Source organism: Oncorhynchus masou, chromosome 6 (assembly GCF_036934945.1).
Source record: "Oncorhynchus masou masou isolate Uvic2021 chromosome 6, UVic_Omas_1.1, whole genome shotgun sequence".
Taxonomy (NCBI): Eukaryota; Metazoa; Chordata; class Actinopteri; order Salmoniformes; family Salmonidae; genus Oncorhynchus; species Oncorhynchus masou.
The window spans coordinates 64,277,437-64,294,946 of record NC_088217.1 but is presented as its reverse complement, the minus strand read 5'-3'; the positions used below and the strand labels follow the sequence as shown (position 1 = coordinate 64,294,946).

Sequence of the window (17,510 nt, the reverse complement as noted above, 5' to 3'; positions counted from 1 at the left end):
TTTGACCAGTTCTGCCTGCCCTGACACTGAGCCTGCCTGCCTGACCATTCAGCCTGCCTTGACCTCGAGCCTGCCAAACCCTACTGTACCTTTCGGACTCTGACCTGGTTTATGAACTTCTGCCTGTACCCGACCTGCCCATTGTATTTCAATAAATACCATCTGCCTCCTGTGTCTGCATCCTGGTTTCACCCTGGATGCGTTATAGGTATGTGTCTCAATTAGCAACCTATTACCTAAACTACTTTTGACCAGAGTCCAATGGGCCCTGGTTAAAATAGAAGTGCACTAAATAGGGAATATTGTGCCATGTGGGGGTCAATGACACCCCTGACTTAGACATCTTGAATTGAAGCATATACAAGCACCTCTTATTTATTCACACCATCATACCATTAACAAGAGCTGAAGCATTATGCTACAGAACCCATGTGCTCTCTACACCATATCCAGTATTGTCTTAGTAAAGATGTTCTGAGGCTAACATAATGCTGTCCTGTCTCCTTGCCAATACAAAAGCTTGAGTATTCCCCTCAACACAACTAGTGTGGTGCTGTGTGTAGACTAAGCTACTAGACTTAAGTAACAGAGCTCCCAGTGAAATTCAACCGTGTCATGATCTATAATTGTATCTCCTAGTGATAATGGCCTTTCATCCCAAACAGCTGACACACTCATCAATCACAGTTCATACACTCCAGCTTTAATTTCCACAATGTTCACAACATCATTAACATTGAGTAGAACGGGACAGACCTTCCAGATAATCTTTGTGCTGAAATATTATTTTAGCATTGGTGGGGGTGCTGTATGTGTGACAGTGTGAATGAGGCAATGGAGTCATCGCTCTCCAACTGTCACTGTCATTTGAGCTGAAGGAACATACTATGGAAAGAAGTTGGTAAAAGAGCAGTTTTGGTTTGCTTCACAGTGCCAGATGAGAATAGACCAAAGGAAAGACAAAACAGGCAGACAGGTTGACAGGTAGACAGACAGGTAGACAGGTAGACCAACAATAGGTGTGCTGTGCAGTGCAACGAAACCCAAACCACACAAAAAGTCAGGATTTATCAAACAAAGGAATGTGGTTGGGCCAATGCTAACAAACAACCAATTTGAAGGCATTTTTACAATGCTGTGTGTTTTGACCTATAGTGCTGTATAATTACAAGTTCAAAGAGTAACAAGTCCACCATTCCATTATTTTTATTGGCACCATTCACAACAAAATAATACCCTCAATGTCTCAGTCTAACCAGTCTGAGGTGGGAAATTCTGAGAGCTTCAAGCTCTTGAAATAAACATCAAATATGTGCAAAGTTTATCAATGCAGTGTTTAGCAAGCTTGGGATTTGAATAATGCCAGTAATTGGGTAGGAGCCTTCTGAAACTTTCATTGGGTTCTTCTTGATCTCAGGATCTAGTGCCTAGGCTTTGGCATTCTGGGTGTGTCCCAAAATGCACTTTATTCCAATACAGTGTGCTTCTTCAAATGGCACACTATTCCCTACATAGTGCACTACTTTTGTCATTTTATGCGGGGGAAAAAAGGGGCTAATCCTTAAGTTTTAAAAGTCGAAGCCGTTGGGGGGGGGGGGTTCCCAAACTGACATATTGAAATTTTTTAAGGTGGTCACACTATGGATCATTGAACTATTTGATTTGGAATTTTAGGACCCCTTTAGGGATAAGTCTTTGGGGATAATATATTGAATTTGGACTTTACTACTATAGCCCAGAGAAACACACTGAATAACACATTCATAAAATGGCAAAAGGTTTTGAGGTGTTTGTTCTATATCTAGGACATATAAGAAAGCTCAGGAAATACATATACACCGTACCGGTCTAAAGTTTGGACACACCTACTCATTTGAACCTACTTTTTCTATTTTTAACCTACGCCTACTTCATTTTAACTATTTTCTACACCATAGAGTAATAGTGAAGACATCAAAACTATGAAGTAACACATGGAATGATTGTAACGACGTTCTTCGTTTGTCGCAAGAAAGTCGGACCGAAATGCAGCGTGTTGGTTACTCATGGTTTTTTAATGAAACAAATAACGATTACAAGAAAATACTGAGTGTAACGATGTTCTTCGTTTGTCGAAAGAGAGTCGGACCGAAATGCAGCGTGTTGGTTACTCATGTTTTTAATAGAACAAATGACGATACATGAAATAACAAAAACAACAAACGGAACGTGAAAACCTATACAGCCTGTCTGGTGAACACTAACACAGAGACAGGAACAATCACCCACGAAATACAAAGTGAAACCCAGGCTACCTAAATACGGTTCCCAATCAGAGACAACAAGAATCACCTGACTGATTGAGAACCGCCTCAGGCAGCCAAACCTATGCAACACACACCCCTAATCAGCCACAATCCCAAAAACTAAAAAACCCCACTAAGAATTACAACAAACAATAAACCCATGTCACACCCTGGCCTGACCAACTAATTAACTAAAACACAAAATACTAAGACCAAGGCGTGACACTGAGACAAATACAAAACAACAAAACGGAACGTGAAACCTATTACAGCCTATCTGGTGAACACTACACAGAGACAGGAACAATCACCCACGAAATACAAAGTGAAACCCAGGCTACCTAAATACGGTTCCCAATCAGAGACAAAGAGAAATCACCTGACTCTGATTGAGAACCGCCTCAGGCAGCCAAACCTATGCAACACCCCTACTCAGCCACAATCCCAATAACTTTTTACGAAATACAACAACATAAACCCATGTCACACCCTGGCCTAACCAACTAATTAATGAAAACACAAAATACTAAGACCAAGGCGTGACAATGATGTCGTAACCAAAAAGTGTTAACCTCTTGAAGCTAGGGGGCACTGTTTTGGTTTGTTTTATGTTTGGATAAATAACATTCCCAAAGTAAACGACCTATTTCTCAGGACCAGATGCTAGAATATGCATATAATTGACAGATTAGGATAGAAAACACTCAAAATATTGTCTGAGTATAACAGAACTGATATTGCAGGCGAAACCCTGAGGAAAATCCAATCAGGAAGTGCCTCTTATTTTGAAACCCTTCTGTTCTTATGCATGCCTATCCTTCATTTAAAGGGATATCAACCAGGATCCTTTTTCTCTGGCTACCCTAAGGTGTCAACAGTCTTTAGACATAGTTTCAGGCTTTTATTTTGAAAAATGAGCGTGAAAGATCACATTGCAGAAGTGGATAGGTGGGGGCTCTCGGAGTGAGTTTTTGCGCTACAGAGTAAAGCCGTCATTGTTCCTCCCACTGTTATTGAAAAACCTACACACTCGGTTGATATATTATCGAATATATATTTTAAAAACTACCTGAGGAATGATTATAAAAAACGTTTGACATGTTTCTGTGGACATTATGAAGACTATTTGGAATTTCCGTCTGCGTTGTCGTGACCGCTCTTTCCTGTGGATTTCTGAACATAACGCGACAAACAAGCGGCGGTATTTTGGGTATACAAATAATCTTTATGGAACAAAGGGAACATTTGTTGTGTAACTGGGAGTCTCGTGAGTGAAAACATCCGAAGATCAAAGGTAAACGGTTAATTTGATTCCTTTTCTGATTTTCGTGACCAAGCTTCTTGATGCTAAGTGTACATAACGCTATGCTAGGCTGTCGATAAACTTACACAAACGCTTGGATTGCTTTCGCTGTAAAGCATAATTTCAAAATCTGAGACAACAGGTGGATTAACAAAAAGCTAAGCTGCGTTTTGCAATATTGCACTTGTGATTTCATGAATATGAATATTTTTTAGTAAAATTATTTGACTGTTTTGCTATGGTATTCAGCGGTTGCTGACCCCAAGGGCTCTCTATGGTCAGGGCGTGACCGCAAACCTGAAAGGTTAGGGTGGGCAACTAGCATTGATGGCGGCTCTGGAGCAGAGAAAGGTGCCGGCCATGGAGCGGGACTGGACGCCGTGCCTGGACTGGGCACCAGCGCAGAGGAAGGCTCCGGACCGTTGACCGTCGCTGGAGGCTCCGGACCGTTGACCGTCGCTGGAGGCTCCGGACCGTTGACCGTCGCTGGAGGCTCCGGACCGTTGACCGTCGCTGGAGGCTCCGGACCGTTGACCGTCGCTGGAGGTTCCGGGCCGTGAACAGTCGCTGGAGGTTCCGGGCCGTGATCACTCGTTGGAGGTTCCGGGCCGTGAACAGTCGCTGGAGGTTCCGGGCCGTGAACACTCGTTGGAGGTTCCGGGCCGTGAACAGTCGCTGGAGGTTCCGGGCCGTGAACACTCGTTGGAGGTTCCGGGCCGTGAACAGTCGCTGGAGGTTTCAGTGGAGGCTCATTTCCTTAACCAGTACGGTTACCTTTATATGAGTCCCCTGACACTTGTGGGGGTCCACAAAACTGAATAATCAAACTGAAACCGAACAGAGCTAGAAAAGTACTAATTTCTCAGGACTAACTATAACCTTTCAGAAAGCAGACACACACTTTCTATTGCCCTTTGATTGTATTTGGCTTGTAACAGACCTTACCGGACAGAGGTTGCTCTCCGGTTTCATGATGAAGCCAAGGTGTGGTTGAATTTATTCTGCCACTGTGTATTCTTATTGTTTTGGCCTCAGGCCTACATATCACGGTTGCAAGGCATATAAACAAACCGGTTATAGAGCAAACAACGCAATTATAACACCACATAGTTAAATGGCTTTTTTTTCCCCCATTGATTTTACCCACGCACCGCTACTGGCAATACCAAAGCTATTATTTGATCTCTAAAGACATTCCTCACATTATTCATCTAATATTTGATCTTGGTACAACACTGAATCAGCAATGTGTCAGTTGTTAGAGTTGACTTGACTAAAAGTAATTAAATTGCATTGAACTCTCATATTAACGTGCAAAGACGCACACATTTCCAAAAGGTACCCACTTCAGTTGTACTGAAATTTCAATCTGGGATTGGTACATACAAATTTGGACTTTTAAAGTAATGATATATTGCCATTGATCCTTGCATCCATTGCTCTGTCTATGAATATGAGTGTATTACATTACATTTTTCCCGCCCCAACCCCTTAGTTGTTCTCAGGGCTTAACATCACAGAAGAGACTTCAAAGATTCAATTAACCCTCCTGTTGTGTTTGTTTCATGTTAATTCATTCTGTGTTCCTTGTCCTAAATGACTAACCCATTATAGCTGATTATAAATCCATAATAATACATATTATCACCTAATGTTGTGCTACATCATTTTATCAACTTAAGTTCTTGTGAACATTACAAGTTTTGTTATTTATGGCCTGTAGGCCTCATTGACCTGAGCTCATACAACTCGTTTTTGAGTAAAAGAATGCATAATGTTTGGATTATTTTGACTATAACAAATACTCAGATGAAACATATTGTGCTATTTATCACTGTGTCAAAGTTTATTAAGGACATTTGTTTTGAAACCATTTCAACATTTTAAATAGTGGCACAAAATAACATCGGTTGAGTTCCCGGTCAAAACTGACCGGTATGATTTTATTTGTAAAGAAAGGACATAGGCCCAAAACCACACTTGAAAACCTTACCATATTACAAAATGTATGTCTGAACGCACTAAAGAACAACAGTAAAAAATAACAGTATTAATAACAATAACAAACATTAAAATGTTCACAATCTGTCAATCAATGGTGGTAACATTTTGTGTGTTCTCATGCACATGTTGGAAAATACGTGGTGGTTGTTGCATGTGCCTGGACTTGGGTTATAGATGAGTGGCAGGCTATCCACCCACTTGTGCCAAACCTATCAGACTGCTGCCAGCTTGTCTGGTTGACGGCGGCCTGGTCATGTATCATGGTTGTCGAAGCGAATCACCCTTGACAACACGGGTGAAATGTCTGAAATGACATAGTGGCACGACCAGACATCCCATAAACTGGTGGTAGATGGTTTCTGGACCTGTACACGCCAGCCAAAATCAAGAGACCCACGTATGCTTGAACATCTGTCTGGTCTACCTACTTCCAGTTGTCTTTGTAAACGTGTCTCCCCTCCAAGTTGGTCATGTTGATCACTATAGTTTCAATAGACTGTCAGAAACAGTTCAAATCAGGATTTTATGTCATCAACCCGGGATATGGCGTATCTCGTTGGCCCTGGGCTCATCCTGATAACATTTTCAGCCGACAGCCGACCTCTCCTCTCAGGTGGGGAGGAAGACCAGGACAAATTCCCATTCTTTGACCCGGAATGTAACAACAACCTCAGCAGGGCCCTCTTCCTCATCACTGGATTGTTCCATATCGGTTGTCTCTTGGTCTGGATCATATTCTGTGTTGTCTTCAACTTCTGACACTTCCTCCTCTAATGCATCTTCCCTGTCAGTTTCCTGGCCTCTGTCCTCCTCACCAGTGTCATGATCAAAGATATGATCAAGAGCCTTACATATAGTATATCGGTTGGTCATTGTGCTGCCACAGAATGCATTGTGAGCAAGGCCTCAAAAAAGCTTTACTTTCCAGAGCTGTGAGAAAAGTTAAAATGTTGCGATTGTTTGTGAGAATGCCAACAGGTGTGGTTCCCGTGGGGGAAAGATTCTATTGGGTAAAGGTTCCCGTAGGGGGTTGCTATGGAAGACAAGAAGGGGAGTGAGGTGTGTGTGTGTGCTCAAACACACATGCATGTGGGGGTCTGGGAGAGGAAGTGTGTCCATCTGATGAATGGGCATGTTCCTGAACTCAATTTTATACACTAATTGTAGTCTCATCCATTCATTTCTAATGACTGGTCATTTTTGACCGGGAATACCACAGGTGTACAAAAGTCAAAAAAAAAAAAAAAATGTGATGAAAATCGTCAAAATGTGTTTTGTGTGTTCAGATGCCCTGTGTACATTTTTCAGAAAGAAAACTTGTAAAAATCTGTCCAATTTGACCGGAAGACAAGAGGTGGGTTAACTCAGCAGAGAGAGCAAATAAAAAGGATCCAGAGGAACAAACGTTTGTATTCATTTCAGCCAGCTGGTCTGAGGACAAACGTCTGAGAAACCATAAAGCATCACACCAACAGGGTCGTGTTCATTAGGCAAGAAACAGAAGAAAGTGGTCCGAAATAAAGGGAAATGGAGTGAAACAGGTAGGTACTACCTGGATTTGTCCAAAAGAAATGTTAATTTTCGTTTTTCCCTTGCAAAATGCTAAAGTTTTTTTTTTGCTGCGTACCCTAATGAACGCAACCCAATATAAGGGAGCCTAGGAGCGAGTATTAAGCAGACTGACACTACTTTTCAGCCCCCATAAAAGTGACATGGTGTGAGAAGGCGATATGGAGTTCCCCCTTACCACCGTAAAGCTGATTTAAAGCTATTCTCCACATTAATACTGTGTCTATTGATCTACAGTAATGAAGTACATAAGCTTGAAGAACATAATGTATAATGCTGGACATACATTCAAATCCAGACAACACCAATAAATACAATCAACAGGCATTTGAATTGACCAATATACTGGGTGCAGGGAAGCCACACTAATTTCTGATGGCCCATGATGAGACAGACAGGCAGACATACAGACAGAAAGGCAGGCAGACATAGATAGACGGTGTGATATTGACCTATTGAATTAGCTTTCTGCATAATGACAGAGGAGAAAACTCCAGACTCCATATAGCTCTTTCAGCAAACAAACACACACAGTCACGCATGCACAGACGCACAACCAAAGAAAATACACACACAGTCACAAACCCTCACACAGACAGACACACACAGTCATGATTGAATGATTGACTGTTACAGAATACAACAGCCCTTACTCTAGTATCAACAATCTATGGTCACAAGCTGTATGCACACACACACACACACACACACACACACACACACACACACACACACACACACACACACACACACACACACACACACACACACCTTCTGATTCCCAAGTAGATGAGTAGAGTATATACACAGACACACTAATGGAAAACTGTAATTTATCTGGTAATTTGTGGTATTATCAACAGTAAAATAGTGTAAAAAGATTTACTGAAGCATACTGTAATGTATGATGCGTTGTGGGAAAGGTTTGTGTGCAGTAATTCCGTGTTATACCGTGTTATTGGAGTGCCAAAACCATTTTGACCAACAGTGGGTGCATAGTATTGCGGTTTCTGGCACATTAACATATTTAAACAATGCTGCACCAATTTAACTGGTATGTAGTAGTAGCGCCCCATGAAATGAAAATGTTTAGGGGACAGATTGGAATGGCATCAAGTCTTAAACCTTGTTGAGCATTTTGACATGTCCTTTTGGTCAGTTTTGCCCTGTAGTCGCAGCCAATTTGAAAGAATTTGATAAGACCTCTAGAAGTGCAAGTGATATAACATACCAAATATGAATTGATATGCTGTAATGTGTAAACACATTAGCTATCAGCCAACCTGCTTACACCAATCCCATGTAATTACAGTATAATACTGTGAAATACAAATCCCATCTGCCCTTAAAGAATTGAACTAATTCAATCATTCATTCTATACAATTACATTAGCATTTACTTTTTTTTAACAGTATAATACAATCAATTCTACGGTATGTATTTTACTGTGTGTCATTACTCAGTACTTGCTTTGATACTACATTTAGATTACAGTAGTTGTACTCCAATATGAAATACAGTAACTTACTTACCACTAGCTGCCTGTAAGTTACTGTCAAATTCACAACATCCTCTTTACAGTGTGCTATAAAGAGCTGTCCATAACTGTGTATTCAAAATACTATACATCATAAAAAATTGCTTCTCAAATGTCAATACAAAAAGAAAATAAATAAAAAAATCTGTTGGCATACTGTAACCTAACAGAGACACTGTATATCAAACACGTACTCACTCAAAGCGGGGAACAACTACTATGAAATCAATAAACTGAAAGAAATGTCAAAGTCATGCATTTGCTGTACTGTTACCAGCTTCGAGTTCTGTCAAGCACAGCACTACTGAAAACAATCAGCAACAACGGAACAGCGTCGCTCACCTCGGCTCAATAGACTGGTCCACATATTCACACACACAACTCCTCCCTCCCAATGCTGAATAGAATCTGCGTCCTCCTATGTTAAAAGAGAGATCGAGAGAGAGGTAGGTGTGTGTGTGTGTGTGTGTGTGTGTGTGTGTGTGTGTAGGGGGGGGGGGGGCAGAGAGAGACAGAGAGAAGGAGATTGAAGGAGAGAGAGGTGGACTAAGAAAGAGAGAGAGTAGGGGAAAAGAGAAGGGGACTAAGAAAGAGAGAGAGTAGGGGAAAAGGGAGAGGAACAGACAGAGAAAGAGAGCTGAGGGAGAGAGAGAAAGGGAGAGAGAGCGAGATAAAGAAATGCTGCACTGTGTTGAGTGGTGAAGAACTAGTGCACCTTGCCTCTGAGCCTTATCGTCAGTGTGACAACACACTTTAAGATCAGCACACCTCCGCAGCTCCCTAGACACTGGCTCATTTCCCCCTGAGCAAAACCCTTCACTCAGTGGGAAGAAAGAGAGAGTGACACGCGCACACACACACGCAAGCTGGCACGCACATGTGCACAGGCACACACACGCATGCATGCACGTACACACAAACACAGATAAGCCATGCCACTAGAGATAACAAATGAGGTGAGGAGAGACTAGTTCACAGTGACACTTCTGAGTAAGTTGTAAATAAGTGTGTGTGTGTGTGTGTGTGTGTGTGTGTGTGAGTGAGAGAGAGAGAGAGAGTGTGTTTGATGTTCAGAACATGTTATGACATAACATTCCTCTCACTATCTGACCAAGCAGCTAACAAGCCTGTCATCTTTCTCACACATGTACACACCACACATGTATGCACACACGGTTTAAAGTGAGAGAAATCAATGACACACGTGCACGTAGTTTCGCGGGGCTACCCACAAGGTGCGAGCAAGCGTGGTATGCCGGTGACACACACACATACACATTTTTAAAGAGGAAGAAGACATCACCATCAAATTTCAACTGACATATCCCTATCGGCATTTCCTTTTTAATCTCTGAACCTTTAGGGCCTGTGAGTCCCTATTAGTGGTTGCCAAGTTTAATCCCTGTATGAAGGAGTGGGAGGGCAGGGGTCTTCCTGGCGTCAGCAGGGCCTGGCACGGTCCAGGCATGGGATAAATAAAGCAGGACTGGCACGGAGAGCCAGGCACACAGCACCAGGGAGCCTGGCCGTGGCCACAGTGTGATGGCATGGCCTGTGCCAAGAGAGAAAGGGAGAGAGAGAGAGAGAGAGAGAAAGAGAGAGAGAACCTCCTGCCAAATGTATGACAATATTAGAGACACATATTTCCCTCAGATTACACAGACCCAAATAGAATTCGAAAACAAATCCAATTTTGATAAACTCCCATATCTATTGGGTCAAATACCACAGTGTGCAATCACAGCCGCAATATTTGCGACCTGTTGCCACAAGAAAATGGTGACCAGTGAAGAACAAACACCATTGTAAATACAACCAATATTTATGTTTTAATACTTTACTTTAATACTTTAATACTTGTTACTTTAACACGTACTTTATATAGACATAATACAACATTTGAAATGTCTTAATTCTTTTGGAAATTTTGTGAGTGTAATGTTTACTGTTCATTTTTATTGTTTATTATCTATTTCACTTGCTTTGGCAATGTAAACATGTTTCCCATGCCAATAAAGTCCCTTAAATTGAAATTGAATAGAGAGAGAGCGAGAGAGGAGAGAGAGAGATGACGGACTAGAACTACAAACACTGAGCTCCCGACAGAGACAGAGCATGTGTTCTCACTGACACAGAGTGAGAGCCTCAACATGTGCCAAACGCCACAAATGTTCCACCTTCTAATATAGCAAACATATGTCTCGAGCCTTGGGGAAAAACATGAGGGATGTACTATGACCGAAATAAAACAAAGCTTCTGAAAAGATCTTGACTATGTAAAGCTCCTCAAATATATTGTATGCTGCCAAGTCAATGGTGCTGGCCAGGTGTAATACTGAGAATGACGAAATACAAGGACAGTAGCCATAGGGAGTGTCGCTGATTCAAACAACTTTTTTCATGTGGGATATATTTCAATCTCTCTCTCTCATGTCAATCTACAAGAGCAGACAATAACGTGCTACATAAAGAGTGTGAAAGTGACCTTGGAGTGTGAAAGCAATGCATGCACAGCAGTCCGCCACAACCCCCGACACTACACAATGCTACGCTATACTTGGGTACACTACACAACAAGCTAGTCCCAATTCGTTCCCTATCACTTTACTTGGCCATAATCCTTGCAGGAAGCAATATGGTGAAAGCTTTTACTATTACACTGCTTTTACCGATCCAGACATGCTAACCACATTGAGGGGTTATAGGGAGCAATTTGGACCAGCTGTACTCCATAACCTGTCCTAATGAAAACGACCTTGTGTTCCGAGTGGAGTTTGTTGAGGCAGGGAGGAGGGAGATTGGTGGACAGGAGCAACAGAAATGTCAGTCAAACATCTAGCTCTCTCAAGATCGTTCTCTAGAGGTCCTACTGGTCCCAAAGCCCAATCAGTCTGTCCTCGCCCCTCTCCTCCCGCTTCCCTTCCCCCTAACCTGCCATGTTAGCCCTGCTCTGCTTCTGTTGACAGGATGCAGTTTGACAGTGCCTGAATAACAGATAACCGGCACTGGATGCCACTCACACCAAAATTAGATCACTTTTCATGTGCATCATTTCTTTAACCTAAACAGAAGTTGTCCTTAATGGAAAGTAAATAGAGAGATCCCACACCACAGCCCGGAATGCTGCACTGCTCTTGCCGTCATCTGTGTGTTGTGTGTGTGTGTGTGTGTGTGTGTGTGTATGTGTGTGTGTGTGTGTACGTGCGTGTATGTGTGTGCACACAAGAGTGTGTGTGTGTCTGAGTGAGTGCCAATGTCCTCTGTGCAATCTGTCCCAATAGCATCTTGATGCTCCCCAATGACGCGTCAGCAGTTTCCCTGACCTAGCTAGCAGCTCATTTCTCCAGTGACCGTGCCAAGTACAGAAACAAATAAAGCCTGTCTGACTGCCCTCACTGGTGAGTAAATCAATTAAAGGTTGCGTTCCAAATGGCACTCTATTCCCCAAAATCGTGCACTACTTTTGACCAGAGCCCATGGGCTATTTATGACTCTGCCATAGCATCTGGAGCAATGCTTCAATTATCACCAAGAGGGGGCCAACTTGGCATCTTGCCAATGTCTGCTTTCATGCTCGAAGGGCGATTTCAAATTGTGTCCGTTACAATTGTAAATAAAGAGGCGAACAAATGAGTTTGAATTATACAGTACCAGTACCATGTGATTGCAACACTGGTTGGGTAGTGCAATTGGGGAATAATGAATTAGTCACTGATTAGTCACTGGTGCGATTCAGAAAGTCTTTTCGATGACTATATCAGAAGAGAAGGACAAAACACACTGCGGAAACACTCTTCCCAGGGACAGGCAGAGGGATGTATTTGTGCATGTGTTTGTTCGTTTTTTTTGTCATCAATGTTGGGAGATGTATAGACGAGCATATACGTATGCACACACACACACACACACACACGTTTTGTTGACATTGAGTGTGAGGCTACTTTCCTGACACCACACTCTGAGGGCCCTCAACTCCTCCCTGTAGGCCGTCTCGTCGTTGTTGGTAATCAAGATCCCATTACAAGATTATATTTACAGCATGGCCCAAGAGACACAACACATGAATTAATTAATAAAGTAATTAACTTTCCAAACAGTTATGCTCCCAGCCTAGGTTTGATAAGGTCATTGTTTCTGTCATACAAATCTCAAGGTGATGCAAATCGACTATGGGTGAAAATGTGCTTTTACACAATGACTCTTTCACATTTTACTTTTACAATAGCTTCAGTGCTCAGGAACCTACCAAAGCACCAGAACAGTTTTTACCTCAGTGCTGTGTGTAGCCTAAATACAAGCACATAAGACAATTGCATTTGTACTTTCAGATAATATTTTTGTATATACAGATGATGTTGCCCACCATTTGCACGGTGACATTCCTCTATTTTTATTATTGAGCTCTCATCAAAGAGAAATTTCAATGTTGTATTTACAAATGACATATAAATGCCAATGAACATGAAAGGTCAAATTCAAAGAATTGCTAGAATTTCAATGAAACCCCAAGGCAAATTGTTTTGTCTACAAATTATTGATATTCTGATCACTGGAAGCATATACCTGTGAGGGGAGTAAAGTCCCCACAACAATTCTTTGGTTTTTAAATCAACCATGGGAAGAAAAAGGGCTACTGTGCAAATAGTTTTATTTTATATTCATAACACCAACACTTACCATAAACCCTTTTAGCGGCTCTATGGTGCAGTGTATTGGCTACTGCTTTTTGTCAGCACTGCCATCTAGTGGTGAGGCCAGTGTTATCTGGATCCTGTAGGCTGGTAGTTGGTACTGTTTAGGCTCCCTACACCACAAGACCAAAAATATGTGAACATCTGCTCGTCGAGCATCTCATTCAAAATAATCATGGCCATTAATTGAGTTGGTCCCCCCTTTACTGCTATAACAGCCTCCACTCTTCTGGGAAGGCTTTCCACTGGTTGTTGGTACATTGTTGCACAAGAGCATTACGTGCTGACCAGACTGCTCATGTGCACCATCGCACACATGAGGATTTTGTCCACCCACAGCAGACGCAATCACGACACGCAGGTTGAAATATCAAAACGAACTCGGAAACAACTATATTAATTTGGGGACAGAACAAAAAGCATTAAAGATTTACGTCAATTTAGCTAGCCAACTTGCTGTTGCTATCTAATTTATCCTGGGATAAACATTGGGTTACGCCAGGGTAGGTCCTCTATTTGGACAATTTATCCATAGATAAAAGGATAAACCAAGTTAGTATCTCTCCTCCTTCAGGCTTCTTCTTCTTCTTTGGACTTTATGGCGGTTTGCAAACAACTTTAAAACGTGCATTACCACCACCAACAGGAATGGAGTGTGGACTTCAGTTCATCTTTCAGTCACTCACGTGGGTATATGCTCCTAAAACCCAATGAGGAGATGGGAGAGGCGGGACTTGCAGCGCATCAAGCATCAAAAAAATAATCAAGTTCTATTTTAGCGCCCGGCTACGCAGATGCTCGTTGACGTGCGATATAATTAAATAACAGGTGTAAATGTATTTTGCGACACTCGCGCATGCGACGCGAGAGGTGTGGTCAGCATGTTAGTGAGGTTGGGCACTGATGTCATGCGATTAGGCCTGGCTCGCAGTCTGTGTTCCAATTCATCCCAAAGATGTTCGATGGAATTGAGATCAGGGTTGCACAAGCCATTCAAAGTTCTTACACACCGATCTCAACAAACCCTTTCTGTATGGACCTTGCTTTTTGCACAAGGGCATTGTCATACTGAAACAAGAAAAGGGCCATCCCCAAACTTTTGCCACAAAGTTGGAAGCACAGAATCATCTAGAATGTCATTGTATGCTGTAGCGTTAATATTTCGCTTCACTGGAACTAAGGGGCCTAGCCCGAACCATGAAAAACAGCCCCAGACCATTATTACTCCTCCCCCAAACTTTACAGTTGGCACAATACATTGGGGCAGGTAGCGTTTCCACCAAACACAGATTTCTCCGTTGGACTGCCAGATGGTGAAGAATGATTCATCACTCCAGAGAACATGTTTCCACTGCTCCAGAGTCCAATGGCGGCAAGCTTTACACCATTCCAGACGAAGCTTGGCTTTGCGCATGGTGATCTTAGGCTTGTATGCGGCTGTTCAAGCCATGGAAACCCATTTTATGAAGCTCCTGACGAAGAGTTCTTGTGCTGACATTGCTTCCAGAGGCAGTTTGTAACTTAGAACTCATTCACTAGAATGTTGCAACTGAGGACAGATGATTTTTTTACATGCTGCGTGCTTCAGCAATCGGTGGTCCCGTTCTGTGAGCTTGTGTGGCATACCACTACCTGGTTGAGGCGCTGTTGCTCCACTTCACATTAACAGCACTTACAGTTGACCGGGGCAGCGCTAGTAAGGCAGACATTTTGTTGGTGGTATCCCATGATGGTGCCACATTGAAAGTCACTGAGCTCTTCAGTAAAGCCATTCTACTGCCAATGTTTTAGGGGGGGGGCAATTGTGAACCATAGCCATATCAGACATCAATACATCCAATTGGCACAATCATTGGTTCACTGCAGGTCAAGGATTCATTTATTTACAAGGTGTGTGGTGACTTTAGGAGATTTCCAGGCGCTCTGCATCACTTCCTGATTAGGATGATATAGCATTACTGAGGAGTATCTCCAGTCCTAGCCTGAGTCTGCTGTAATTACATTTGTTTGGCTCAGACAGCCCTACAAAAGACACAACAGCAGTGTGGACCTCCTGACTGAAAGGAGAGTTATGAACAGACTTTAAAACAGACCTGGGTTCAAATAGCATAGCTTGTTTCCTTTCAAATACTTTTTGATCAATGCTGTATTGTGTGGCAGATGGGTGGGATTAGCATTTTTTGGGACTATTCCATTAGTTCATAATCTGCTGGATGGTCCCAGTCATTTTCTTCCAAAACTCTGTTACTGTTTAGCTAGTGGTGTTCCATTTAAATGTTTCTGCAAATCGCTTCAATGTTTTTTAATAACATCTAACCTTACCTACTCTACTTGTAAGGGTTTAATCTGGTTTCCCCAATACATCCCTCTACAACATCAGTGTTATTAAATGGTGGTTCACCCGCAAGTGCTCTTTCCATGCTGTTTACAGTACATCTGCCCTGGTAACTGTGATTATATTCCTCTGCCCCACTGCACCTGACCTATGTAATCCTCTCACTCTCTCTTCCCTGCTCTCTCACCAATAATACACTGAGAGTGGTGTTTGAGCTGCAGCTATGCCATGAGCAGGCAACAGTCGACCTCCAACTCCAGCCCAAGCCGACCCACAATCCCAGCCCCAGCCCGACTTCGGGCTCCAACCTCAGCATCAACTGACCCACAGCCTCAGCTCCAGCCTGACCCCCAATCTCCAGCTCTAGCTGAGCACCAACCCCAGCTCCATGGCTTCTCTCCTCCGTGAGAGCTCATTCCTCTAGGGTGTGCGGGTGCATGATGCTCAGACTCTGGCCCTAACCAGGCATCTCCAGCTGGGTTAATTCAGGGGAGAGAGAGGGCACAGCCCATCACAAGCCTCGTCAACCCTGGGGGGCAGGGAATCTCTTCACCATGAGTAACCCACAGGACACCGATGCACTTTTCTCTCTCACTCACAAAAACACACACACCTCCGTCCACAATTGCATGTGTGCACAGTGCACACACACACACACACATGCACGCCCAGAGAGAGAGAGACAGATGAACAGAGACAAACAACTCTTTGGGTGTTGGAAGTAGAGCAGAATAATTCTGTCTCAGTAGACAGACTAATAACATATTATTCTATTTTATTATATGTTCCAGTGAATTGGTGAATGGTGAGTTGTCCCAGCTTACCTGTGCTGGAGCAGGTGAGAGTGCCGGCCGGTGCTGGACTGGTGCCGCTGCCTGTGCTCGGGGGGAGCTCTCCATTGTTGAGCTGCTTGACCCTGCGCAGGTGGGAACGGCCGTTGTAGTGGACCTGGGCCTGGGCGGCTGAGTTGAGCTGGAGGTTGCACACCTCGCAGAGGGAGTAGAGCAGCCTTTTCATCTGCTGAGGGCCATCTGGGTGTCCTTCTTCTGGCTCCTGTAGCAGCTCGCCACACAGGTTGAAGGGCAAGCACACGCCTCCACCATGGCCGCCGCCACTGCCTTTCTGCAGCAACTGGGTTGGACTCCGAGGCCTCTTCATACCTAGAAATTAACACAGCGGGGGAACAGGGTGAGTCAAGAGATGAGTAATAGGTACAGAATTGGCAAGGTCTTCTTTAGACATCTTACAGTGTGCTGCCCTTCAGTTTTCCAACTCGGGTGCAAACGGCTGGGATTTCGTAGCAAAACTCCTCAGGTAACACCAAGAGCATAGATACAGGCAAAGAATATGAGGACAGTAATTGCAGAGGGAGAGAAGTCTTCTCTCAAAACCACATATTCACAACTTATTTCGCTTTTTTTATTAGCGTCATCTTCTGCACAAAGTCTTCACATGCTTTGAGTTCCACTCAAAAACTGCTAGTCAACACATCAACTAGTACCACTTGTTTTACCTCTGCTCTGCCATCATCACAAAACGTGTATCCAAAATGGTACCCATTCCCTATACAGTGTGCTACTTTTATCCCAGGTATAGGGTGCCATTTGGGACAAAGACAAAGCTATAGCCCAGACCCAGCATCACTCACTGCCAAATTGCCTATCAGCAAAAGGTCAAGTGATTTTTCTTTGACGGAGATGAAAAATGATGATTCTCAGACGCTCGTTGTGTCAAACAGAGGGTGCAGGCTTCCCGGGGGCCAGAGGTGAACCTGGTGTTTATCAA

The 17,510-nt window shown here is 43.1% G+C and overlaps 1 protein-coding gene across 2 annotated transcripts in view; it reads right to left on the bottom strand.

Annotated features, from left to right (window-relative positions):
* The window catches only part of LOC135542432 (zinc finger protein 385B-like), a 148,540-nt gene that overhangs the window by 91,881 nt on the left and 39,149 nt on the right, over window positions 1-17,510 (bottom strand). The window contains exon 2 of one of the 2 annotated variants that reach the window (XM_064969370.1): window positions 16,550-16,885. In XM_064969370.1, the coding sequence (XP_064825442.1) occupies window positions 16,550-16,883 (334 nt within the window). In that variant the 5' untranslated portion in view covers window positions 16,884-16,885. Of the gene's footprint in view, window positions 1-9,041; window positions 9,132-16,549; window positions 16,886-17,510 lie in introns of those variants that run through there. The other variant, XM_064969371.1, reaches the window with a different exon arrangement.